This window comes from Moschus berezovskii, chromosome 12 (assembly GCF_049115385.1).
Source record: "Moschus berezovskii isolate FMDL1 chromosome 12, NW_MosBer_1.0, whole genome shotgun sequence".
Lineage (NCBI taxonomy): Eukaryota > Metazoa > Chordata > Mammalia > Artiodactyla > Moschidae > Moschus > Moschus berezovskii.
Genome location: NC_142471.1, coordinates 26696714 through 26723520, shown reverse-complemented (window position 1 = coordinate 26723520; position 26807 = coordinate 26696714). Strand labels below are relative to the sequence as shown.

At 52.9% G+C, this 26807-nt stretch overlaps 1 protein-coding gene across 7 annotated transcripts in view; it reads right to left on the bottom strand.

The window, feature by feature from the left end:
- Positions 1 to 26422, bottom strand: part of COL13A1 (collagen type XIII alpha 1 chain) — a 148347-nt gene extending 121925 nt beyond the window's left edge. For all 7 annotated transcript variants that reach the window (XM_055425561.2, XM_055425562.2, XM_055425567.2 and 4 more), the window contains exons 1-2: positions 26286 to 26422; positions 7125 to 7194 (exon numbers count right to left, since the gene is read on the bottom strand). In XM_055425561.2, the coding sequence (XP_055281536.2) occupies positions 7125 to 7192 (68 nt within the window). In that variant the 5' untranslated portion in view covers positions 7193 to 7194; positions 26286 to 26422. The remainder of the gene's footprint in view (positions 1 to 7124; positions 7195 to 26285) is intronic.
- Between the last annotated feature and the right edge of the window lie 385 nt (positions 26423 to 26807).

The following is a 26807-nucleotide window of genomic DNA, read 5'->3' as shown; positions in this document are numbered from 1 at the left end:
AAAGCCTTGTTGTTGCTTAGTCGCTAACTTTTGCGGCCCCATGGACTGTAGCCTGCTAGGCTCCCCTGGCCATGGGATTCTCCAGGCAAGAACACTGGAGTGTTCCTTCTCCAGGGGATCTTCCTGACCTCCAGGGGTTCAGGTATTGAACCTGAGCTACCAAGGAAGCTGTAGGGTGATGCAATAAGTTTTAAAAAGACCATGCTGACTTCAGGCTTCCCTGGTGGCTCAGGTGATAAAGAATACACCTGCAATGTGGAAGACCCGGGTTTGATCCCTGGGTCGGGAAGATCCCCTGGAGGAGGGCATGGCAACCCACTCTAGTATTCTTGCCTGGAGAATCCCCACAGACAGAGAAGCCTGGCAGGCTGCAGTCCTTTGGGTCACAAAGAGTCAGACATGACTGAGTGACTAAGCACGAGCGCAGCACGTGTTGCCCTCTGGGTGAGAGGGTATCGGAGGAGGCCTGTCAGGGGCTATTGCAGCAAGTCAGGTGAGAGATGGCGGCAGACTGATGATGATGGTAGTGGAGGTGGAGGGACTGGCAGGGTGGCAACCTGAGACTCAGTGATCTAGGGAATGGGAAGGAAAAGGTAGTGTTCAGGTTGGCGCCCAAGTTCTGACCTAGGGGTGCTGACGGCGCCATTCCCCAGGATCAGGAATGCTGGGAAAGGGCCGGGTGTGGGGAAAGGGCATTGGCTTCAGCTGTGTGCCTTTTGAGGCTGGGTGGCCTGGAACACATCCAGGGGGAGATATCAAGGTGGCTGCCTGGTGGTGTTCATAGGCAGGGAAGGTTTTCCCTGGCTGGAAACCCACAAAGGCTCCTCTCACTGTGTAAGCGCCTCACACTGAGGATTGCATCTGCGGAATCTAAATCAAATCACTGACGCTCATGGCCAAGGAGAAGCCTTCACAGGTGTACACATCTTGGTCTGTTTTCACTTCTCATTGGAAGACAAATGACTTGTCCCTGTAGGTGGTTTTGCCTGGATTATGCATTGAGCACACACCAGGCAATATGCTAACATAGTAACTTAATAGCAGAACTAGGGTGGGAGAGAAAGATGGAAGGAACTGTGGGGATACCGTAGCGGGTCTGGAGGGGTGAAGAGTTCCTCAGGTAGAGATGGAGAACAAAGTTATAGAGGCAGCATGAGCAGACACACACGCGTGAGACACTGGTACACAGGCAGGGCAGGCGAACAGCCCAATTTTACTGAACAAAAAGGAGTACAGCAGGTGGGAGGTCTATCAGAGACTAGGCGAGAGAGATGATGTGGACTTACCACTGGAGTGGGGGTGCTTATAAGTGCTAGGGGGCCATGAATACTTTCTGAGCAGAGGACTGGAACGGACAGAACCCAGCCACGGATGGAGTGCGGTGGGCGCGGGAAAGGGGGCATTGATGTTGCCACAAGGGGCTGGAGCCTGAGTGGGAGGCCAAACCTGCAGAGTCAGGAGGAGGAGGTGGGACGGGGGTGGAGAACGAAGCTGACACAGCGTGTGAAAGCAGAACAAGGGAGAGCCTGAACTGAACAGGGGGGTCTCTTCCCAGACTGGTCCTTAGGGATGTGTTTTAAAGAATAGCCAAAATGACTCAGAATTAACCATCAATGATTGGCATGTAAAGCAGGGTTTCTGACAACAGTATTTCTTTAGTTTAAATGTTCTCCCTAAAATAACCATCAGCTCTTTAACCCTTTTCTTCACCAATGGCAGTAAGGAATATTTTGGTCTGAATTCTCCCTTTTCTGGGTTAGCCAAGTCTGAACTAAGGAGTTGGTGATGGACAGGGAAGCCTGGTGTGCTGTGATTCATGGGGTCGCAAAGAGTCAGTCACGACTGAGCAACTGAATCGAACTGAACTGTACTAAGGAGAACTGCAAAGAAATGGGCAGGAGATGATGGATCTGCTCTACTGCAGTTCAGTTTGGGATAGAAGCGCTGGTCATAGGCTCTGATCTTGTAAACACCATGAGGCTCTTGTAGGTGAAATCTGGTGCCAGGACAGGCAAGGACAGGCTAGACAAAGGAAAGACTTCAGGACATGTGGGTGTCAGCCCTCAGCACCTATGGAAAATAACCAAGCCCGAGAGGCAGTTTCAACCTCAACACAAGTAGCAGCACATGAGAAAATAAAGTTCTGTCCACAGAATCACAGACTGTGTTCCTGGAAGGGGTTTCTCTGCCTTCCACATCCTTGCTAGTTTGGGCTCCAGAATATGAATCGGATCAGGTCACATCACCATTCCCCAAACCTTCTCTGACATTACATCTTACTCTCTGTGGGTAACAAAGCCAGGACACAGGCCTCACTGCCTACCACTCCTATACCCACGGCAGATGTCATTAAATGACCGTCACACTTTCTGCTGGGCCTGGATGTAGCCTTGGGATCTAACTCAGCACAGCCTTGCAGGCAGACATTACCAATCAACTGCCACCCTCAGGATGACAGTCGTTTGCCTCCCACTGAACAGAGAGAGCCAGAATGCCTCAGCCTGTCTCTCTGTTGTCTTTTTTCACCTGTGTTTCCCATCACTACTTCTGTGCTCTGGCTTCCCTCAACTGCTTGCCATTTCTAAACAGACACGTCTTTTTCTCACTCCTTGAGCCTTTGTCCATGTCGTGACTCAGCCTGGAATGCCCTCTGTGCAGGCTATTGGTGCTTCCCCAGGACATACTCTCCCATAACAATAAATCTGTGTCTGGGCACACAGCCGCCCAGCATAAAACACTGCCCAGCCTCCCCTGGACCAGAAGGTAACCATGTGCTAAGTGTTGGCCAATGAGATATGAAGGGAAGTGATGCATTTTTAACTATTTCCCCAAGTTTTGCCTTTAAGGGTTTGGGCATATATTCCCCTGAGTCCCTTCCCTTTCGCAGTGGCCATTTGATGGTGAGAACAAAGCAGTGCCAGGGGCCCAGAGACAGAAGCCACAAGATGAAGATGGGAGGGCGAGCCTTCCAGCCTGGACCACCATCCCCTGGCTGCTAGGGAAGAGTCATCCTCCTCTGCCTCGTTAAAATCTCTGTATTTGCTGGGAGAGTCGGGGGGGTGTCTTCAGTTATGTTGGCAGCTGAGTTTGTACTCTAACTATGTGCCCCCACCTGCTTCTTGTTCTTTACAACCACCTTCCAGCACCACCTCCTCAATGGAGTCTTCCCAGAGCCCCAGGCTCCTCTGGGAGCCCCCACACTTCATGCACACCTTCTGTTGGCAGTCCTAAATCACAGGATGGCCGTGGCCCCTCCCACCCTCCTGGCTGAAGGCAACTTCTCTCTCCTCCATCCATCCCCTGGACCAGTGCTGGTGATGGCGTGAATGCCCAAACCTGATCATATCACCCACTTGCCCCTGCTCTTAAAGTGCAGACCTCTCAGTCTGGTGGTCAACATGTGACTCTGACCTACTCTGAGCCTTAGAGATGAGGCCCAGCCTGTGAAGTGATCTGATCCAAAGGCTCAGTTGGTCACAGCTCCCTCTGTGTGTGTGTGACCACGGACTGTCCCACCAGTCGCCCGCCCCGCCCAGCCCCAGTGTGGCGGGTCTCAAGTAGCTGCTTCCTTGCTGACTAGAGCCTACATTGTCCTGCTCCTAGTTTGTTACTGAGAACAGGGACAGAGCAAGGGGAGTTTGCCTGAGCTATGTATTCTTCTCAAGTGGCCCAGGAAGTCCCACGGCCTTTATATCTGTTCCTGAGACCCTCCTCCTGTCCCACCAGGCAATATGCTTTGCAGATGGCCCACACCTATTCCTCTGAACTTCTGGCCACTGTGACCTTTCTAACAAGGCTCGACCTCTGGTATCCCGTCCCAGGCTGCAGACCCATCACTCCCCGGGCAAACAGTACCGGCAGCCCAGAAGCAGGATGTGGCCAGATCTCAGGCAGTAGATGGCTATTTTGGGACAGGGAGGATCCTGGAAGGATGCTGGCGAGGTCAGACTAGGAAGGGAAAAAGGTGGGTTTTCTGCCCACGATTGTGTGTCCCAAGCCCTCTCTGGATGCCGCCCAGGGGCCCGAGGCTGCCACAAGGAAGAACACACCCACCACAGGGCTCCAGCCTCGGCCCGGCTGGCCACAGAGGCAAACTGAGGGCAGGCACGGGTCTGGGGTTTCAAATCCTGTGGCCATAGTGGGCAGAAGGAGTGTGTGCTTGTTTGTTGTGTCCTAACAGCAAGTGATTTCAGCATCAGGCAAGACACCAAGTGGTCTCAGAGCAGAGAAGTTGTCAGAAACTGCCCCGAGGTCAGATGGAGAACACCAGAAAGAATCGAATCATCCAGGAATGATAACTGATAATAATTTATAGAATATTCACTGAGCATTTACTACATGTGGAGCACAATATTAGACACTGGCAAAAAAAAAAGTGAATAATGTTTTGCCTTGTATGTGACACTTGACAATTACATAAGTCGTCTTCTGCAAGTATCAGGAGACTAAAAGTGGTTCATAAAGTGTTTCATAAACTCTGACCCTAAGGAAAGAGTCGGAGATGCATGATTCTGGTACAAAGATGACAGCGGAATTCCACTATGGGAATTGCAGACATTTCAGAATACCAGAACTCCATTGTGCCAGCTTTCAGTGTTCTGGGGAAGGTCATCTGTCAACGTAAAGTGTTCAATACTGTGCCCGGCACAGCCTGGCTGCCCAGTGAGGGGCAGGGGCAGTAACTAGTATTACTCAGCACAGGCTGGCCATGTGGCCCAGGCTTGAGTGCAGAGGAGATACCTTTACCACGGGGCAGGAAGCCTCAGGTCAGGACAGGTTCAGGGACTGAGCGGGACCCAGCCTGTTCTAGGAGATGCACTGTATTCTGCAGTTCTGCTGTCTGAGACACCTCTATGCAGCCCTCACATCCTTCTCTACTGACTCTCCAAAAAGCTGGGAGCACACCTTACTCTCCTTCTGATTTTGCCTCAGTTTCAGTTCAGTTCAGTCGCTCAGTCGTGTCCAACTCTTTGTGACCCCATGAATCACAGCACGCCAGGCCTCCCTGTCCATCACCAACTCCCGGAGTTCACTCAAACTCATGTCCATCGAGTCAGTGTTTGGGGCCTTTAAATGCTCCTGGTGTTGCCAACCTGGCTCTCATCTGTACTTTGGGCCAAACTGCCCTCTAAGGACTTTCCCAACACTCAGGACACCCCTTGCAGGTGTCCCTACTCACTCTCCTCCCATCTCCTGGCCAAATCAGTCCCTGCTGGGGACCCTTCCCACAAGGACCTGCATAGGCCCTTCCTCACCCCCAGAATCCCTGAGCCACTCATGCTGCTTCACGGCTTTCTCCTTACCAGCCAAGAGCTGAAGCAGCACTCTTCTAGATTCTTTCTCCCTCCTGTGGCATCCCTTCCTAGCTCCCAGCTTCCCAGGACCACCTGAGCCAGACTCTCCCGAGCACAGAATGGATCCCTCTTGGTTAGGTTCCCACTTTGATGGCAGGCAGGATATGAGACATCCTATCAGGCAGGGAAGGGAAACAGCCAAGCCTCTTTCTGCCTGTAAATGTGCCTCCGACACTAGAGGAATTGAGCAGAAAAAAAAATACTAGTAGTGCTAACTGCTGCTGCTGCTGCTGCTAACTAGGAAGCAGGAAAGTGCTAAGTACTCTCCATGGAACTCTCTGAACCTCCACCACATGCCTGCAAGGTGAGTATTACCCACATTTCTCAGACAAGACCATCAGGGCAGAGAGAGGTTAATAACTCCCTTGAAGATCACATAACTGGTAAATGTCAGAGCTGGAATCCAAACCTCTATGTTCCCTGGCTCCAAATCTCCTGCCCTTCACCAGCCTTCTGTACTTCCAGCAAGAACAATCGCAGCTGACTGGGAATTATGAGGACGACAGACACCGTGCTCTGAAATCTGTGTCTCAGAAACCCCGATGCACACAGTTGCTCTGCCCAGGCCCCGTCAACACAGCCTCACCTTCATCTCATCTCATTAATCTTGGCATTCTCTTCCCAAAAGCTATCCCAGGTCCCAGGGCTCAATCTCCGGGGCCCCAAGGGAGGGAAGGAGCTTCCCAGGGCTCCTGGCCACCCTTTTAATTAACCCAGATGACCCTCTTCTGCCTGGGGCCAGCTGAAGCCCGTCACGGTCTCACCAGCTCCCGTGCCACCTGAACTGTGACTCCCAGCTGTGACTCGGCCCACTCACCCGCCAGCAAATGCGGTCACTCCATTTCCCACAAGCTCAGCATCTGTTGGCCGCTCCTCCCTGGCTTGGGGACACTGAGTGCCGGCTCCTCAGCCCCTGTGTCCAGTGGAGGGCCCGCCAGAGCACCCAAGAGTGTCCTGCTGCAGCGGGCATCTAGGGGCCAGACTCTGAGCCAGCAGAGACCTGGAGCAGGGTGAACCCTCTGCAGTTCCTTGCAAGTGTTACCTGCCTCACACACCCTTGTTTGGAGCTCCTTCCCTCACCCCCAAAGGGGTGCTGCCCATTCCAGCTACTCATGCGGATAATGAAACTTGCCCATCTGTCGTTCTTGTAGCTTAACAACAATGGTGGGCAACCTGGAAAAGTCTTCATGGACCACGACTCGGAATCCACATGAGATTGGTTAGCTTGATCACAGCACATCACCCAGCAACCTCAACCTTGCTGGTGCGTGTGTGTGTGTGTGCATGTGTAGCCTAGACACCAGATAGTGAACACACAGCCCCCTAAGCAATCTAGGTGGGACAGGCAAAGTTTTTCAATCATGGGGTAATTCATTCATTTGGGAATAAGTACTTTTGAACTGATTCGATCGGGCGCAGGTGGCACAGTGGTAAATCAGAGGAGCCAGGTCCCTGTCCTCGGGGGCTTCTTTCAACTCTGTGCGACACTGCACAGTTCGCCATTTTCATTATCATGTATGATCTCACAGCCTGGTGTTCACAGTATCTGGCCCTTAGAAGAGTTGAGGAATAAATGAAAGCTTGACTAAGGAAATGAATGATGGATGGGGATCGGGGGCCAATCAATGGGAACATGGAAGGCAAATATCACAGACTGTCACTCCCATCTTCCAAATGAAAAGCGATGCTCTGAACAGAGTGTGGTCTGGCCACTGAGAGGGCCTCTGGTATGTGTGCCTGTCCTTGTCACCCCTGCATAGGGCTCCTTACCTGGTGGGCAGTGACATCCTGGGGATGTCTTCAGCGTCTCCCGGCGCCTCCGTGAGTGGAGCTTCCATTTCTGCACAAGGAGACAGAGAAGAGGGGTCACTGGGGGTCGTAAATGCCAAGCCCTGGAAAGAATCTAGGGATTGAGGGTAGGGTAGGGGGCTAGTGAGGGGGATGGGGGACAGGGGTCTGACAGGGGCCCTGATCCTGGATCAAACACTGGCCACTGCGCATCTGGGTAATAAGAAGCAGATGGAGAGGTCCCATCTCAGTCACCTCGGGGTCTGATGTCTTCAGAGAGCTCTGAAGAAAATTAACTTGAGCACAAGACCCTATAAAGCAGTTTGGCCTTCCTGCACCCGACACTCATGAGCACAACGGCCTGCTCTTCTTGGCTTTCTGCTAATTGTTTCCTGTCTAGTTCTGAGTGTCTATGCATCTCGGGGGCAGGGACAGTGACCTCTGTTCTTCTGGTGTCACTCACAGAGCCAGACGCAGGCAGGACCACTGTCCCTCCATCAGACCCCTTCCCAGCAGCTTCCTTACCCTTCAGCCAATCTGGAAGGCACCAAAGATGCGCAACAAGCAGACTGAGATGCCTGCCCAAGGAGCTGCCATTTCCGTGGAGATGAATGGACTACACAGACACAGCTGCCAGTCCAGACATCTGGAAAGAGCAGGTGCTGAGCACCCGCTCCTCACCACCACCAACGGAGGGAGCTGGAGGGGAAGCCAGAGGTTAACAGGTATGCTCTGGGGCCAGACTGCTGGGCTCCTGGCCTTTCTCAGACCCTGAGCTGTTAATAGTTCCTACCTCATAGGTTACTGAGAGTATCAAAGAGGTTGGTGCATAGAAAGAAAGGGGCCTGATCCCCAGGAGGCATCAGTAAGTGTTAGCTATGATTACACTTTCATGGCAAATAGAAGGGGAAGAAGTGGAAGCAGTGAGAGACTTTATTTTCTTGGGCTCCAGAGTCACTGTGGATGGTGACTGCAGCCATGAAATTAAAAGACACTTGCTCCTTGGAAGCAATGCTTTGACAAACCTAGACAGCATGTTAAAAAGCAGAGAAATCACTTTCCTGACAAAGGTCTGTATAGTCTAAGCTATGGTTTTTACAGTAGTCATGTACAGATGTAAGAGTCAGACCGTAAAGAAGGCTGTGTGCTGAAAAGTCGATGCTTTCGAACTGTGGTGCTGGAGAAGACTCTTGAGAGTCCCTTGGACAGCAAGGAGATCAAACCAGTCAATCCTAAAGAAAAACCAACCCTGAATATTCGTTGAAAGGACTGATGCTGAAGCTGGAGCTCCAAAACTTTGGCCACCTGATGTGAAGAGCCAACTCACTAGAAAAGACCCTGATGCTGGGAAAGACTGAAGACAAAAGGAGAAGAGGGTGGCAGAGGATGAGATGTTTAGACAGCATCACCAACTCAATGGACATGAATCTGAGCAAACTCAGGGTGATGGTACAGGACAGAGGAGCCTGGAGGGCTACAATCCACAGGGTCGCAAAGAGTCAGACACGACTTAGCAACTGAACAACAACAATAATTACATTCCTTTTATAGGTAAGGGACCTGGGCTCAGGGAGGAGGCTAACCTGGTCAAAACCATGGTGGAGGAAGGCTGAGATCTGGACCCGTTTCTCTGAAGCTAGGACTGCAGTTAGAAGCCAGTAGCCCCAGAGTCAAATTGGCCCCTAGATATATTTTATTTGGTTCCAAAGTGATTTTTTTCAATGAATTTGTCACCAATCTTTTGAAGAGGCTGATTTCACATGAAAGTCTGTGTTTCTAGCTTCTTTTGAACAAAGTGGAAGATCTAGCCACACGGGGCCTCTACTGCATGGCTGGATGTGACTGTCCTGTGAACTGTGGTCTCCCCTCCAACATGCTGACCAGTTATGATTCCAGCTGGCTCCTCATAAGTGTTCCCCCAGCACTTGCCTCCTCACTGTTGTGTAGTTCTGCCACTCAGGGTGAGGGTAAAGGAAGTCACCTGGAAGGTGTCGTGGGATTTGGTGTCACCTCTAGTTTGGCAGTGGAGACAGAAGGTCAGGAAATCTTCCCGAGGATTCCCGTCATCCTAATGTCTGCTTAGCCCCCGCTGTGTACTGGCACTGAGCTGGGTGCTTTCACACAGGGAATCACATCTAGTTTTCATAATCAAACTCTGCGTGAGTGCTAAGTTGCTTCAGTCATGTCCGACTTTATAACACTATGGAATGTAGCCTGCCAGGCTCCTCTGTCCATGGGATTCTCCAGGCAAGAACACCAGAGTGGGCTGCCACGCCCTTCTCCAGGGGATCTTCCCAACCCAGGGATCAAACCCAGGTCTCCTGCATTGCAGGCAGATTCTTTACCTTCTGATCCACCAGGGAAGCCAAATAGTGACCACATTTCTTGATGAAAGAAAGTAGACTCAGAGAGACTGAGTGACTTGAACTTGGACCGGTATGTGGTGGATATGGGATGAGAACTCAGGCCTTTTGATGCAAAGTCTACTACACGCTGATGTATACAAATTTCCCTGGCAAAGGGAGCTCAGCCACCGTGTGTGTGCGTGTGTGCTGGGGTAGGGACAGATATGCCGTGTTGAAGGGGAGGGCAGAAGAGGACAGGAGGTCAAAGCATATAGGAGGAGGAAGGGAGGAACAGCCCTAAGGGGAGCCCCTCACTCAGAAAGGGAGGCTGGCACACAAATACTGGGTAGATGAACACTGAGGTGGGCACAGAGTGGCCACAGGGCAAATCGAGGACATCCCAGGAGGAGGTCTGGCGGAAGCCCTGTGATGCCCAGCTCTGAACCCAGTTCACTAGCACCACTTTCCAGGAAGGGGCTGTGCATACCCACTTCCACATCCCTTTCCACCAGCAACCTGTAGGCTCGCCAAGGGGCTTATTTGTGGCTGTGCGTGGCACACAGTGGGTGTGTGACCCAACTTTGTTAAACGAAGGAGCTGGTCAATGGCTAACAAGCCATTAACTGAGTGTGCAGCATTATGACTATAGGGTGCAACCATTAGGGCTGTCACTCATTCGATAACTGCAAGATGCCAAGCACAAGTTTTACCCTGGAGATGGAGCGTGCAGCCCAAGGTGGACAGGAGCCCTGCCCTCCTAGGTTCACCTTCCAGTGAAGGACACGATGAACAGAGAAACAGATGAATATATAAGCCAGGCAGTGATAAGTGCAATGGAGAAAAGTAAACCCGGGTAAGGAGACAGAGAGTGACAGAAGGTGGTATTGTAAGCTCAGGGGTCAGAGAGTTCTCTCTGTGCAGGGCACGTTTGAGCAGAGAGAGCTGGCTGAAGTAAGGAAATGAGTCAGGGAGCGGTCTGGAGGAAGTGTGTTCCAGGCAGAAGGAGCAGCAGAAGCGAAGGCGCAGAGACAGGGCTGCGTGTGGAGTTTTCGAGGACGAGGAGAAGGGACAGTGAGGCAGGAGTGACTCGGGCAAGAAAGGAAGGATAGGAACGTGGTGGGAAAGGCAGATCGTTGGGGTGCTGGCAAAGGCATTGAAATTTAGAAGGACACAGATTCGTGACATTTCCACAGCTTCTTGACAGCCATAAAACTCCAGTGCTAGTACAGACGCTGTGGTGAGCCATCCAGCTCTCGCGGTCAGGCTCATCCTTAGCTGTGGGGTACAGTGGCTGCTGACAGCTCTGTCCCTCTCTAGGAACCACTCATGCCTAGCAGCTGCCTTGACCAGGGTCAAATCCATGCCCCCCAGCAAGGCAGGCCACAAACAGCCCCATTTAATAATAAAGGAAACAGACTCAGAAAAGAGGAATTGCTTTGAACAGGTAAGCCACAGAGGGATTAAATTCCAGGTCCTCCACCTTCAAGTTCAATGTTGTGGTGTTGTTGCTGTTTAGTCACAAAGTCGAGTTGGACTCTTTGCGACCCCATGGACTGTAGCCCACCAGCCTCCTCTGTCTATGGGATCCCCAGGCAGGAATCCTGGAGTGGATTGCTATTTCCTCCTGACCCAGGGATCCAATCTGTGTCTCTTCCGTCTACCTGCACTGGTAGGAGGATTCTTTACTGCTGAGCTAACCAGGGAAGCCAGGTTCAATACTTTGGTTCAGTTCATCCTGTGTATACGGCTACTGCTCCTCAGTTGCTTCAGTCATGTCTGACTCTGTGTGACCCTACGGACTGCAGCCTGCCAGGCTTCTCTGTCTATGGGATTCTGTAGGAAAGAGTATTTGAGTGTGTTGCCATGCCCTCCCCTTCAGGGGATCTTCCCGACCCAGGGATCGAACCCGGGTCTCCTTCATTGCAGGCAGACTCTTTACCACTGAGCCACCAGGGAAGCCCAGGTTCAATACTTTGGTTCAATTCATCCTGTATATATGGAGCTCCTACTAATTGTGAGACTACAAAACAGAGAACAAGACAGACCCCATCAACAAAGGAGTTGGAACTTTATGTGGGAGACATGTGTTGAGTAGTGTCCAGCTGGTTGCAGACTTTGAGAACTGAGTGGGTGATGGGGTTCTGGCCTGGGTAAGGGTTTGGCCCAAAGCAGCCAACCAACGGCCTGAAGCAGCGGAAGCACGTGGACAAACCTGGGTGGCCCGAGGGTCCTCCAGCAGCATGTTGAGAAAGACCAGGACAGTGAGAAGGTTGGAGGCTGAGGCTCCTCTCTGGAGGCTGTCAGTCATGCATCCAACAGAGAGACACTGGAGGTCCTGTTTATGGCCTGGCAGCGTGATAGAGTGGCGGGTGAAGGGAAGGGGGTACGCAGGATAAAGAACGGACAGGGCACAGGATGAACTTGGTGTGGGGGTAGGGCCTGGGCTCAGCAAACATTTTCTGTGAAGGGCCAGTTACTAAATATCTGAAGCTGTGTAAGCCATACGACCTTTGTCACAACCACTCAGCTCTACTGTGTAGGCGAAAGGCAAAATAAGCAAAATAAGGCAAAATAAGGCCGTGTTCCCATAAAAACGGATTTACTGAAACAGCCTTCCAGTGGGATTCAGTGCTTGTTTGCTCACGCCTGATACAATCTTTATGCAAACATGCTGTTCTTCCTCCCATCAAAAAAAAGAAAAGAAATGAAAAATCCTCATGGACTCTACTTAGCTCTTTTCCTAGAAAAACTCCCTGATGGAGGGTGTTTTCCCTGCTCTCCCCTGGACCACGCCTACCAGGCTCTGAGCCTCTTTCCTGACTTTATCTCCATGAGGCCTTTCAGTAATAGGTTTGCTAGCCTTCCTCATTGTTTTGTTTTCTCCTTCCAATTTTGTTGTCATTGTCATTGTCTTATTTAGCTTACTTATTGCTTCCCCCTTCCTTAGAAGGCAAGCTATACAAGGACACGAATATTTTGATCTGCTTCATTCATTGCTATTAATACATTCTCAGTGCCTACAACATGGCCCGGTGCTCAGTAAATACATGTTGCTCAGGATATCTCATGCAGCTCTAGATTTCTGATCTGTCTTGTAAATGGGAGGATGGCTGCCCCTTTCAGGTGGGGATGTGCTATCCAGACCACCAAAGTACCCTCCCCCTGGCTAGACTCACTGCCTTAGGCCACTAGTCTGGCCCCCCTAGGCATCTGAGTTTGAGACTCTTGGTTTGAAATCCCCACGCTGAGTCTCTGGGGCAGGTGTAAAACTTTCAGAGTCCCTGGGGTGGACCCCCAGCCGCCCAGGACAGAGAAGCCTTCCTGCTTCACCCCTGTTGGCAGCCAGGGCCTCCTGGAATGCCCCACATGGCCAGAGCTGAAATACCACCTGCCTGATCATTGCAGCTATTAAAATGCCTGTATCAGTATCAAAGGGAAAATGCCAAGTGGCTACTTGCTCTCCCCAGAGAATGCAGCTCCGGTCTGGCCTGGGGTTTAGGGCCCACTCCTCCCTGAGCCCAGCCCCAGGGCTCTTAAAGGGCTCAAGCTCAGCCTGGGCCTGTGTAATACGTGGGTGGGTCCAAGTCGGGGTGTGAGGGAGGGAGCCCAGAGCAGAGGCCAGGTGAGCTCCGAATTCCATAATAGTCATGACCTTGAGCCTGGCACCTCCCCTCTTGGAGAATTTGCAAAATGGGGTTATTAGCCACCTGCCAGGAGACCCAGATTTGATCCCTGGGTCAGGGAGATCTCTTGGAGAAGGGAATACCAACCCACTCCAGTACTATTGCCTGGAAAATCCCACGGACGGAGGAGCCTGGTGGGCTACAGTCCACGGGGTCACAAAGAGTCGGACATGACCGAGCAACAGTAACCTTTCAAGTGTTGCTGTGGGAAGTGCCTTGGAAGCCAAGAAGTACTTACCAGGTGGGTTTATTAAATAGGAGTAATATTAATAGTAATATCTATCCATATTGGGCTGTATATACCAGGCACTGTGCTAAGTGCTTTAGCATGTAATAATTAATTTTTGATATTAGTGTATGACTCCCATGAAAACCCACCTGCCCTTGGAAGTTGCAATGGGATTCTATTTGGGGTTAGGGCATGCCCCACCCCCCACCCTGCTGAAACATCACTCTGTCTGGAGCATGTGGTGTTGATACAGGCTGGAGCTACCTTTGGGAGTGTTAGGACCTTGGGGTCTAGTCCCAGCATTCCCACTAACTGCGAAGCAAGAGGTGTTACCCCTCTGGGCCTTGGTTTTCTCATCCACAGAACAGGAATACTATTAGATATCACTGGACCACACAGGACAGTTGGAGGGATAAGATGAGATGAGACCAGAAAATTGAAAGAGGGTTCCAGATGTGCAGAAAGGCAAACACCTGCTATGCCAGCCTGTTTTTCTTAGTGACAAGATGAAGGCCACTTCTCTCTTGAGATGATGCCAGGCCTGCCTCCTGCCACCTGCCACAGTGAGGCTGGCCTGGCTTCACGTACTGCTGCCGACACGTGGTCCTACCCCTCCACCTCCTGGGAAACTCAGACCCCTTCTTCCTACAAGGGGGCGGGTGAGTGAGGGACCTGTCTGCTGCTCTGCCTTTTGACCACAAGAACGGGAAGTTGAAAGAAGGATTTGCCCATTGAAATGCTGAGGCTGGGCAAAGCTCTGTGCCAGCGTCTGATTACGATGCCTGGCACAGACTGTGTACTACATTCCAGCTGCTGGAGCGTTCTCCTTACCCCACGCAATAGCTGCTATGGGGCTGGTGCCCCGCTGGAGACTTGAGGTGGCCCTTTGAGGGCAGGGTCCGGTCCAGGGTCACTGATCCACACTTGAACCAAATGACTTACTTTTAGGCCTGCCTCCCCCACCCCCCGAGGATCCATCCCTGTGGTACCACATGAGCTCTGGCCTTGGCATGGGGAGAATACAGATAGAAAAGAGGGCAGGGGAGGGCAATCCAGGGAGAAGCAAAGGCTGGATCCCAGAGAAGGCAGGAGAGGGAGGAACAGAGGGATTTGTTAAGGGGACGGGCCCGCGTGTGGCTGCCTGCCCCTGAGCACAGGCAGCTCAGTGGGATGAAATCAAAGTGGAGGAAACCGAGACACTCAGCCTACACCCACCCGGACTGGACTCGCCCTGTCTGCTCTGGGAGCCTGTGTGCTGGGGTCCAGGAGCGGGTGGCCCGGGGCAGTCTGAGGAACTATCTTCTTCCTTCCTCCCCCGTTCTCTTTGTGCAAGGGACTTGGCATCTGATCACAGACTACCAGGGCCACAAAATAGGGGACTCTCTAGATGCCATGAGCTGCTGCTGCCTCCCCATTTCACCAGAATCACAGAGAGATATTGCTCCAGGCTCTGCAGGACAGAAAACTTGGGGACAGAGGTGCACGCCCCGATGTGAACTTTCCAGCCTTCGTATGAGAAAGTTCTTCCGGCTCAGCTAAGACTCTGCTGCAGCCTCAGGAGACAGGAAACAGGATAGGCGCTGGGTTAGCACGATGCCTAGGGCCTCCAGTTTCAGGGGGCCTGAGGTCATCCCTGCACCCAGTGCAGGATGAAGCAGGGTCCCCCACAGTAGAGTGAGGAGGGGCTGGAAGCAAGAGTGCCGGGATGGAGGTCAGACCCTCTCCCCCATTCTTTCCCTCTCACGAGGGGGTATTGAGCATCTCTGTTTGCAGAGCCACGCAAAGTACTGGGGACCCACATGTGAGCAGAGCAGACATGGAGGCTGCCCTCATGGGGCTTACTCTCTAGAGAGGGGCACTTAAGGACCTCTAAACCACACACTCAACGTGCAGCAGCCCCTGTCATCAGAGCCCTGGCAGGAGAGGTGAGGTGCTGAGAGCCAGTCCGGGGGCACTGATTCGGCTGGTTCATCATGGGACAGTGACAGCTGAGCTGACATCTGAGGATGTGCAGCCACCTACCAGGCGAGGGGCCCAGGTGTGGGGGAAACAGCTAAGATCTGATATAATAAGGTGCTTCTCAGAAACCAGGAACTCCCTCATTGCTCACAGAAACCCACCCATGAACGAGGAAACTGAGACAGAGACAGGTGAATTAACTAGCACACGGCCAAGAACAGCAGAGGCAAGATCTGCATGCGGCTCTGCGCCCACGACCCTCTTCTTGCGCCTGTCCTAAGTGGGTGGGCGATTGGGGAGATTGACTCTGTTCAGGAGACTGCAACATCTATTCCTGGAGTGCCAGGCACTGCTCAAAGCACTTGTTTTAATTTTCTTTAATCCTAAAAACAACACTCATAAGAGGGCGATACTCTTACTATCCTTAATCTCATTTTATAGAGATACAAGCCAAAGCACAGCGAGGTTAACCCACTTGCCCAAGGTCACACAGCCAGTAATTAGCAGAGTTGGGCTTGAATCCAACAATCTGGGTCCAGAATCTGTGCTCTTAGCCATGACCACATACAGCCATTTGGCTGGACTCTAAGAGAAGGTGAGCCATGAGGCTAGAGAGGGTGGCAAGGGCCCTCTTCATGGATCATAGTAAGAAGTAATATGAAGTCACTGAAGGGCTGTAATCAGATCTGGGGTAATCATACTTAGAATTTTTGAGAGATTATCCTGGCTGCCATGCAGATGATGAAGGGGCAGGGCAGAATGAACGGGGGCAGATGCGTGAGGGTTTCCTGCCCCGGCCTGGGAGAGCCAAGGGGGGCTTGGGCGGCTTGAGGCAGGCATGACACACAAAAGAGGATGGCTCTGAGGGAGGCTGAGGAAGTTCAGTCTGTCCTGCAGTCAGGACGAGCAGTGCTGGGTGTGCAGGGGTGGGCGTCCTGCTTAGCTGAACTTGAGGTGCTTTCAAGACATGCTGGAGGAGTGGGGTGGCAGGTGTGGGATGGATCTGGAGCTCTGAGGAGATGAAGAACACACACGATATTACAGCCAGAGCTGTCTAATCATGGAGCAGCCAGCTGCTTAAGGTACTGATCTCCCCGTTACTGAGGGTGTGTAAGTCTGAGAACCAGGGATGTTTGGGGGATTCATTCCAGCACATGACTCCTTTTCTTCTAGCACTCTGATTCCATGAGTAGGGAGATGCTGGAGGTGGCAGGACCACCTCACTTCCCATGTCACGTCCCAAGTCTCCCCCTCCCCAGCTCGCAGGGAAGTCACTTAGGCTGTTTCTGGGGAACCCCAGCTAATGCCCCTTTAACCAGCTCCCTTTCTTCATCCTTGTTCCCAGAGGCCATGCTTGCTGTCCTGCCACACAGGCCACCTCGTCAGAACATGATTCGATGCAGAAAACCTCCAAGTGGTGACTGAAGAGGCACCTTCACGGGGCATCTGTAGTGTACCAGGAGACTGCAGGTATAAAGTCCCGAGGATGGCAGAGTCCCATGTCCTGTGACAGCCTTTGTGGGGAAGATGTGTCCTCCGGGAGCAGTAGGGCCTCCCTGGCTGAACTTAAAAAGCAGGAAGGAATGAACTGCCTAGCAGGGGGGAGTGTGGACCAGAGCTGCCCATGGCAGCTTCTGAGCTGAGCTAAGGAAAGACGCGGAGAAGGCAATGGCAAGCCACTCCAGTACTATTGCCTAGAAAATCCCATGGATGGAGGAGCCTGGTAGGCTGCAGTCCGTGGGGTCGCAAAGGGTCGGACACGACTGAGCAACTTCACTTTCACACAGCAGCAGCAAGGAAAGACGGAGACTTCGCTTTGGACTGTGGGCATCAGGGAGGCCAGGGAAGGTGGGGACGAGGGAGAGGTGAAGAGAGGGCTGAGGAGGCCCAGTCTATGTAGACTGCAGCCATATTGTGGGAAAACCCACAATAATCTCCAGGAGGGGAGACAGGGGTACAGTGTCTCCCGGAAAGACTGTGCCCAGCCTCTCAGGCAGGCAGTTCCGCCCCTTTGTACTTGGCTTGCCCTCACCCTTTGAAGGATTGGAGGAGTCCTTGCTGCCAACAGCCACAGCCCCGCCCTTTGGGGCACACAGAGATTTTTACAGGGAGGCCAGCACCCCAAGAAGGAGGTCTGTAGACAGGAGACAGCAGTGCCCACTTGCGGCTGCTGCTGGGGCCTGCCTGCCAAGCAGACGACACGTGGAAGAGCCAGGACCCCAGCCTCCTCCGGCCCGCCCAGCCCCTCTCTACACCCGGGCCTCAGTTTCCCTTGGAGGAGCTCGTTGACTTTCTTTCCAGTTTACTGAGGACTCAATAAGACTGGTTCTGGGAGGGGAAGAATCCAGCCAAAAGAGATGGGAGAAGCATTCCTAAGGCTTCTCCTGTAACCTTTCTTCTGGATGGATGGCAAACTCTCAGCTGATTTTATTCTTTGAAAAACTAAGACCAGGGGACTTCCCTGGTGGTTCAGTGGCTAAGAACACACTTTTCAATGCAGGGGACATAGGTTCCATTCCTGATCGGGAACTAAGATCCCACATCCTTCAGGGCAACTAAGCCTGTGTGCCTCAATGAAGGGCTCTGCAGCCAAAGGAAAAAAATACATATATAGAAAAACCAAGGACGCTAGTGGTAAAGAGCCTGCCTGCCAATGCAGGAGATGTAAGAGACGCTGGTTTGATCCCTGGGTGGGGAAGACCCCCTGGAGGAAGGTACGGCAACCCACTCCAGTATTCTTGCCTGGAGAGTCCTATGGACAGAGGAGCCTGGTGGCCTACAGTCCATGGGGTCGCAAGGAGTCAGACACGACTGAAGTGACTTAGCGTGGATACACAAGACCAAAACCAAAACCCAACACCCTGCTCCAAAACAAATAAACCCCAGTGCTACCCCTTCTTTAACCCTCCCATACTTTCAAACCGTGCAGTGCATGGTAGGGCTGTTACTGAATCTCACTGTGACCCTCATGATTGCCACCGTCAGCCCCTGGAGCACTGCTCTGGACTCAGGCAAGGGGCCCTGGGTAAACTGCACAGGGGCTCCTGGCTCAGGGGACCAGATGCAGTTTCTGTCTCTGCCCCTTTTGATAAAAATGAAGTACAATTTTGAACACACCAAAATGGTTAGTTAAAAGAAATCTTTACAAAAATAAGTGCAATGTTTGCTGCAGAGCAACTCGGGAGGGACTGTCAACTGCGGAGCTCGTTAGACAACCCACTGCCAGACCCTGCCCACGGGGATTCACATCAGGGTTTAGGGAAGGGGAGTCAGCCCTGGCATATTTTAAAGTCCTGCGGGTACCATTATGCAGCTGACCCATCACCAGTCCAGGGCAGGCCTCTGAGGGTGTGCAGACATGACAGAAGGCGGGGAGAGTCACTTTTAAAAGTTAAGTTTCTAGAGGACTTTAATCCTTATTTGATCCAAAAGGAAACACTCAAGAAACTGCAGAGGCAGACAGAGAGATGCGCGTTATATAGGAGGGCAGCAGGGCAGGAGAGGGAGGAAAAAAAGCGAGTACAGGGCGATACAGCAGGGCTGAGATTGGGGCTTGTGCAGACTCTTCTGCCTGAACGACTCTGCTCTGCCTGGGGGTGACTCCCAGATTCGGGGCTAAGCTTCCTTAGACGACAGTGCAGTGTCCAAAGGACAAGACCCAGCCCCTCCCTCCTGGAAGCCCAAACATTCTGGAAGCCAAGGCCAGACAGGGACTTTCCTGAGGGTCCTCCTCACCAAGACTTGATATAAGCCTCGGTGCCATTCTTAAAACAAAGATGGTAATGTGAGCTGACAGCAAGTCGGCTTGGCCAATGCCACCTCTGTGACAAACCAAACTGAACTGAACAGACCCTGAGCCTGGCCTCTGACCTGCCTCAGCTGGCTTAGGGCAATGTGGTACTTTATGCAGGTCATCTACACACGTGGCTCTGGATGCCGGCTCTGGGGCCAGACCACCTGGGTTTGAGGCTCTGCTACTTACTAGCAGCAGGGTGACCTTGGGAAAGTAAAGCAGCTTCTCTGGGCCTCCACATTCTTCTCTGTAAGAAGCAAATAGTGAAAATATAACCACTTCATAGGATTATTGTGAGAATTAAATTAGTTAATAGATGTCTTTTCCAAAGAGTTGGCGCTCCGCATAGAACAAGTTGCTCTGCAGCAAACATTACATTTATTTTTATAAAGTTGAACTAACCATTTTGGTGTGTTCAAAATTGTACTTCACTTTTATCAAAAATTCTATCTACACTCAAAAAAAAGTTGTGGACACGACGCAGCCTCATTTTGTCTTCACCAGTGATGAGCGAGGCTCCTGAGTAATGGTTCCAGTTGCTATTATCTGAATCCTGCAACCACACTATTAAGAGAACGTTGTGCCCATTTTTCAGGTTGGAGCACTGAGACTCAGGCCACACAACTAGGTAATGGCAGAGGAGGGATGCTCCCAGCTGCTCTGTCCAGGTGAGGACACAGCACACTGAGCCACCCCCACTCTCAGCTGGGACCTGTGGTGCAGCTCTGACTCAGGAGGAGTTCCTCACTTCAGCCTCTACTGACTGCTGCAAAACACCAGCTCCAGGGCACAACCCCCTGAGCAAATGCTGGGCAGACAGCTGGGTCTGGGTTGGGGGAGTGGGAGGAAGATAGCTGACTTCTGAGATGGCTTCACTGGCCTCTGGCAGTGGGACCTTAAATCAGCAGCTAATTGGTGAGGGCTGCCTACTCTTTGCAAAGCTCCAGGCTAGCTTCAGTGAAGGACTGGAGACCAGCGAGCTCCTGCCCCTGCCCGTTTGGTTGTATCTGATCAAATGGAGAGATAAGATGTTGAAAGGCAGTGGAGAGGAGGGCTTACTGCACAATGTGTCTGAAGCTAAGACACATGGTTGGCAACAGATTTTATCTTGTGCATTGACTCTAGTAGACTGGGAGTGGCCACCTGGAGAGCTGTGCTGAGAAGGATTCTGAAACCTAGGTAGGCTCCCTGGGCATGTTTTGAGTGATTAGTAATGCCTGCTGTGGTTCTGGGGTAAGAGAAGTCAGCACGTGCCCTATTTTCCTTCTCTGAGTTAGATACTTGGCACGGCCAGGCAGTTCTTCAGGAAGTCAGCAGGGGGAAAGGGCCATTTTGGGTCAGGGTGTTTTGAAAGGAAGACTTTCCAGAGGCATGGGGGCAAGCCTGGAACAGGGGAAAAGGCATCTCTCTGAGAGTGTCAAGTTGTGAGACTATGAATAAGGCAGACGGCATTTTGTTTCAGATGCTTTGACTTTTTTCCACTGTCCTCCTATGAGGGCTGGGGGTCCTCAGTGTGGTTTGGAGCTACTTGCTAGTTTTAAGGCTTTCAGAGAAGCAATGAAACATTAACAACTCTCCCTAGTTTTATCTCTAGTAAATATTGCTCTGTATTTTTAAAAAATTAGAGTCAGGAAATAGTTCTTTAGCTTTTTTTTTCTTAAGCGGTGCTGCACAGCTTGCAGGATCTTATTTTCCCAACCAGGGATTGAACCCAGGTCCTTGGCAGTGAAAGCACTGAGTCCTAACCACTGGACTGCCAGGGAATTCCCCAATAGCTCTTTGTCTTGAATGTCATCTCTCGCTAGCGGGGCAGTAGTTTCCTGTGTTGAAGCGGATTCTAAGGCTGTAAGTAAGCTCAGTGAGAAAGTGTGCGGCAAGTGATTAATAACGTCTGCTGAGGGCCAAGAAGTGGAGAGTGAAGCGCACACTTGCCTTGTCTTGGCCACCACTTGGCCAGACAAATACTATTGTCCAGAAAGGAGAAGGTGTGGTGTGAAAGAGAGAGGCCTACTAGAGACGGAGGTCCTGCCTCCAGGTTCATCTGATGCCTGGTGTGAAGCTTTGGACCTGTTTTCTCATCAGCAGGGTGAGGGGACTAGACTTCAGGGTCTCTAAGGGTCTTTCCTCTATTAAAATTAGTCATTTAAGACTAGTCAGTTACTCACAGCATGAAAAGAGGAGGAGTTTTAAGACTGACTCAGGGGAGCACTGGCTGTTTCTGAGGACACCTGGATCTAAGGTCTGTCCACTAACTGAGGTCCAGGCACCTGGGATGCACACAGGACACTCTACACAGGCCACGCCACAAGCACATCCTCTGTTTAAGGGCCTGCTCCTCCTCATCAGGACTTCACTCCTAGAGGACCCCATCCAGAGCCCTAATCTCTCAGCCACTGCTTTGATCTCTCCTCCAAATGCCCCTGGAAAGAGTTCAATAAGGGGCTCCTGTACACACTCTATAAATGTGCCCCTTTCTCCAGGGCACATTTTCATTATTTTTAGGGATGAAAGACTCTGCCTGGGGTTCCTCGACATTTTAGCCTGGAAGTTTCAACTATTTCCTCCCCCAGGGGATTCTTGGAGTAGAAAATGCCATCAATACCCAAAGGACTGAATCAGAGACAGTGGGTTGGAGGTACAGTGATATCAGTCTTCTCATCTGTAAAATGGGGTAATAAGCTTGTCAATCCTTAGGGAAGTCATAAGGATTGAAAGAGATAATGTGCATAGCACTGGCCATTGTACATACCCTATAAACACGAGACCCTCCTATCAGAGTTGCTGTTACTCTTATAGTTGGGGAAGGGGAATCAGCCTGGACTCCCTCAGCATTCACCTTGAAGGTGGCTGCTGACACCCCCTTGCTGCCCCTCAGCCTGTAACATGGATTTGGCAAGTTTAAATTCCACCCTCTTCTCTGTCATCGCACACTGTCTGCCCAGCCCTAGGTGACATCTGATTTCCTCCATTTGGGACATTCCATTTTTTTTTTTTTTTGCAGCAAGCAAATCAACTAACGGGCAGCTGGAGCGCTCATTAAGGGTCCCAGACTGGGAGAGAGGCGCTGATGGGGGAAGAGCTGGAGCTGCGGTCTGGAAGCCACACTCCCAACTCCCCTGAGCAGGCGCCCGCCCCCACACTCCTCTCCTGGCCCTGACCCACCCTCCTCCCAGTAGCTCAGATCACTCAGATCAGAGCCTCTGCTCGCATCTGCCCTTGCCTCACTTCACTCCAGGCTTCTCTCCTATGGAGTCCCCTCAGCCTGGCCTTCCCCCTTCCTCCTGACTCCCAGACTCAGCCTCCGCCCCCAGCACGTTGCTTTCCCCACTGGGATGGGTGGTGAGCATGTGCCCCTGGACCCCTGCCTCCAGGCCATTGCTCAGGCTGTGTGCTTCCCCAGGACGGCCCTGCCCATGGCCCTTCCTCCATCCTTCAGGGGGGGACCCAGGCTCACTGGCTCTGGAATGGATTGCCTTTGCCTGCCCCGTGCTCCAGGGGCTCTCCAGAAGCACTTGTGACCTGTTGTGGTGGTACCTTTTAGTGCGCTGTTCCAACTGCCATCTCCTGAGAGCCCCACAGCAACCCCAAGAGGAAGGCAGGGCCAGGGCTTCACAGAGAAGGGATATGAGGCGAGGGCGTGGGTCATGGCTGGCCTGAGGCCACACGGCTGGCAAGGCCCAGCTGGAATCCTGGCAAACGGGGTGCCTTTGGGCCCTTGTGGGCAGGAATCCTATGCATACCCATTTCACAGACTCATTCTGCAACAAAACCATTCCCCTGTCCTATTCACCTGGGAGTTTCCAGTGGCCCCAGTTCTCACTTTTGCCTCACCTCTGCTCTTTGTTCTGACCTGGGAGAACAGACAGAGGAGAGGAAAGGGTAGAGTTGCTCCTGAACACCTTTGCTGGCCCAGATGCTGCCTGCTCCGAGCACAGCGTACCCCATGGAACTTTATGCGGTGACGTCCATGTTCTAAGGCTGCACTGTCCTGCCTGGTGGCCACTCAGGCATCTATCAAGCAGTTATATGAAAGGTGGCTTAGTGTGACTGGGGAACTACATTTTAGATTTTATTTAACTTTAACTTAAGTCTAATGAGTCACATGAGACTAGTGCTTACTATCCTGGACAGTGCAGCCTTGAGAGAGCCCCTTCCAGAGCCACTGGCCTGCAGGCCCCTCCAGGAGAGGGCTCCTGAGGTCATCGCCATTCAGACCAGGTCACCTGCCCCTTCCCCTACGCTCCCTCCCTGTGTCCCAACGCCCTCTGCTACTGACCTCAGGTCCCACCACTGAGGATGCCTTCCATTCATTCCTCTCTGTCTCCACAAGTGCCCCTGTCCAGCTCACTGTCCTCTCTGGTCTGTTCAGTTCAGTTCAGTTCAGTCGCTCAGTCGTGTCCGAATCTTTGCGACCCCATGAATCACAGCACGCCAGGCCTCCCTGTCCATCACCAACTCACTCAAACTCATGTCCACAGAGTCGGTGATGCCATCCAGCCATCTCATTCTCTGTCGTCCCCGTCTCCTCCTGCCACCAATCCCTCCCAGCATCAGAGTCTTTTCCAGTGAGTCAACTCTTTGCATGAAGTGGCCAAAGTATTGGAGCTTCAGCTTCAGCATCAGTCCTTCCAATGAACAGGAGTGGTCTAACCTCTTTTTGGCATCCCTGCTCTACCTGGCTCTTCATCTCATTCTGTGTACATCACTGACTTCCTCAAGACCCCTTCATGGCTCCCCATTGCTCTTACAAAGATCAAAGTGTCTCTAAGGCCCCTCTTGACCTCGGCTACCTGTCTCTCTCTCTGGGTTTCAGCTTCCAGAAGCTATTCCTTTTGCCCCATACTCATCACCACTTGCCTGGAAAACTCCTAGTCACCCTGCAAGTCTTTACTTGAAAAATCACTTTCCCAGGGAGCCACTGCCATCAGGAGCCCTAGACCTCCTCTGCCTCCATCCTCATAGCATTTTTCACATGACACGGGCACTGTCCACTCCCTTCTCTGTGTCCTATTTGCCTGTAAGCTCGAGAGGGCAGAAATGTGCCCCCCCCCCCACAATGCCTGACCCACAGCTGGCTCTCAGATTCACTTTCGGAATAAGCGCATAAGGGTGGACAATGGAAGGTGGCAGACAGACTGCGGAGAGCACTGGGGCAGAGTCCCTGGAAGCTGGTTCTAGTTTTGGATCTTGCCATGTGACCCTGGGAAATCTACTGCCCCACTCTGAGCCTTAGTTCCCTCATCTGTAAAATGGGGGTCTGACAATCAGTAGGAGTTTAGACAGGAAGGCTCAGCCTGATAGATAATAACACTGTCAGCCCCAAGGTCCTGAGAGCATGAGACTAGGCCTGGCTAAGTCTTAAGCAGAGGAAGCAGGGATTGAGGAAAGGGCAGGGGCACGCCCTGGCCAGCAGGAGGGGCCAGGAAGGGGAGATGATGCAGAGGGGAACTGAGCAGGACACTCAGGGTCAGACGTTTGTCCCTCAGCAGCCAGGACCCCAGGGAAACCTGAGGCAGCCTTTCCATCCCAACACCCTCCCTACCACGCAGCGGTTCTCTGTGCACTGCCAGCCAGCCAGCAAAGGCCGTCTGCCGGCATTGCGGAGGCCGCCGGCTTCCCCCGGAGCCCCAGGGGACCGTGGGTGGCTTGACAGAGCCCTCCGGCTTCCCTGGGGCCAGGCAGGGCATGGGAATGAGCTGACAGCAGCATTCACGGGTGCACCTCTGGCATCAGTAAACTTGCTCTGCTCTGGCCCTCTGACCTCACTCTCCATGATTGCCCTGGAGCGCTGCTTTGGCAAGTGCCAGCCTTTGCCTGGTAGAGGCACCAAGAAGAACCTGGCTGTAGGGTACTGGGGCATCGTGCCAGTATGGCCATGGCATCACTGCAGTCAGAACTGGGCTCTCACATTTACCATCATCACCACCATTGTGATGGCAGAGTGGAGCTCAGAGAGGTTAGGGTGTTTGCCTCAGGTGGCACAGCTTCTAAGTAGCAGAGTGGGGCTAAAAGCCAGGCCTGCTGGGCTCTACCTCCCACTCTTCACTGTTTCACACACCACCTTCTAATAAGAGATGCACCCCCAGTTCTTCCCCTCGGAAACTGTCCATGGCCAACCTGTTCCAGGAGTTCTTCCCAGACGGCCGTGGCCTTTACCTCTGGCTCCTCCCTTCGGACGAGTCCCTGGGTCCCCTGAGCTGTCCACATCCTCAGACGTCACCTGGCCTCATGGACTCCTGGCCAGTCGCTAGTCGAGTGGCACCCTTGAGACTGTGTGTCCCTACTTCCTGTGGACTGTGGGTCTCTTCATGACTCTCAGGATTGTCCTGGCTAAGAGGCACTAGTGGCTTCTAATACACTGAGGTTCAAGGACATTTTGGGAATGGGAGAAAGCTCAGCATCCTTTTTCCGGGAAGACACACAGACACAAAATGTTGGGGACCATTCCAGGGGACCAGGGACAAGAAACACAGCTTCAGAACAAGACGGTAAGGGCTTATTTGTGCCCAAGCACAGCAGAACCGACACAACCAACACCTGGGCCCTAGCGGTCTGGGCGGAGACCAGCCCACCACCTCCTGCAAGGACTGCTTGCTCCCTGTCCCCCTCAGCCCCTGGGATAACTCACTCCCGCTCTCTTCCCAACAGAACATGGCAATAAAAGGCAGCACTGATCGTCGAGGGATGGATGGGGAGGGCTGCGGGGGCCCAGCGAGCCTCGGCCCCGGGCCACCGGGCTCAAGTCCGGCCGCGTGGGCGCTGGGCGGCTCTCACACCGCCCTGGCGAGAGGCCGGGAGGGAGAAACAGAGCCTGGCCGCCTCTGCGCGCCTCCGCGCCTAGCCTTCCTCCACCTGCCCCGCGAGCTCCGGGCGCTCCCGGCGCGGAACGTGGGAGACGCCTGCGCTAGGCGGGAGCCGAGGGGTCCGGCCCTAGCCGCCCAGGTCCTCCTGCCCACTGGCAGGGCAGCGTCCGTCCCTGGCCCCATCCCTCCCGCAGACAGCTGGGGCTAGGCCAGGGCGCACCGCGCGGCGGAGAAAGTGAGAGCCCACGGGCACGGGCTGGTCCAAAGCTTGGAGGCTGCGCGAGGGGGCGCCGCGGGGAGGGAATACAAGGCAGCAACAAAGAGCACAGACCTCATCCAGCAGTTGGTTGACTCGTCCCAAAATAGCCGGCTCCATTTGCTGCTCCCCACGCTCCGCTTCCAGGCGCAGCACCCGGGCCTGCAGCTCGACCGTCCGAAAGTGGGCGAGCAGGCTGAGCGCCAGCGAGCAGAGGGCCAGCGCCAGCAGCCCGCACGACCCCGGGCTCGGCAGCCGCGCGCAGCGCTCCGCCGGCGCCACCGCCAGCGCCACCGCCCCGGGTGCGCCCAGCTCCCCAGGGCCGCGGGCACCGGCGGCTGTCGCTTTGCGGGAGCGCTCCGCTACCATCCGCTCGCGTCTAGAGAACCAATAAATAAATAAATAGAATAAATAAAGGCGAGAGCCGCTGCCCCAAAGCGCGATCTCAAGCTCCGGGGCAATGGGGGAAAGGCTTGTGTCGCTGGAAAAATGTCCCTTTCCTTTGCTCTCGGTAAAGAGGATGGAAAAAATAGCAGCTGGAGTGGGGGCGGGGGGAGCAAAAAAAAAAAATACAACCAGCAGTAATCGGGGGGGTAC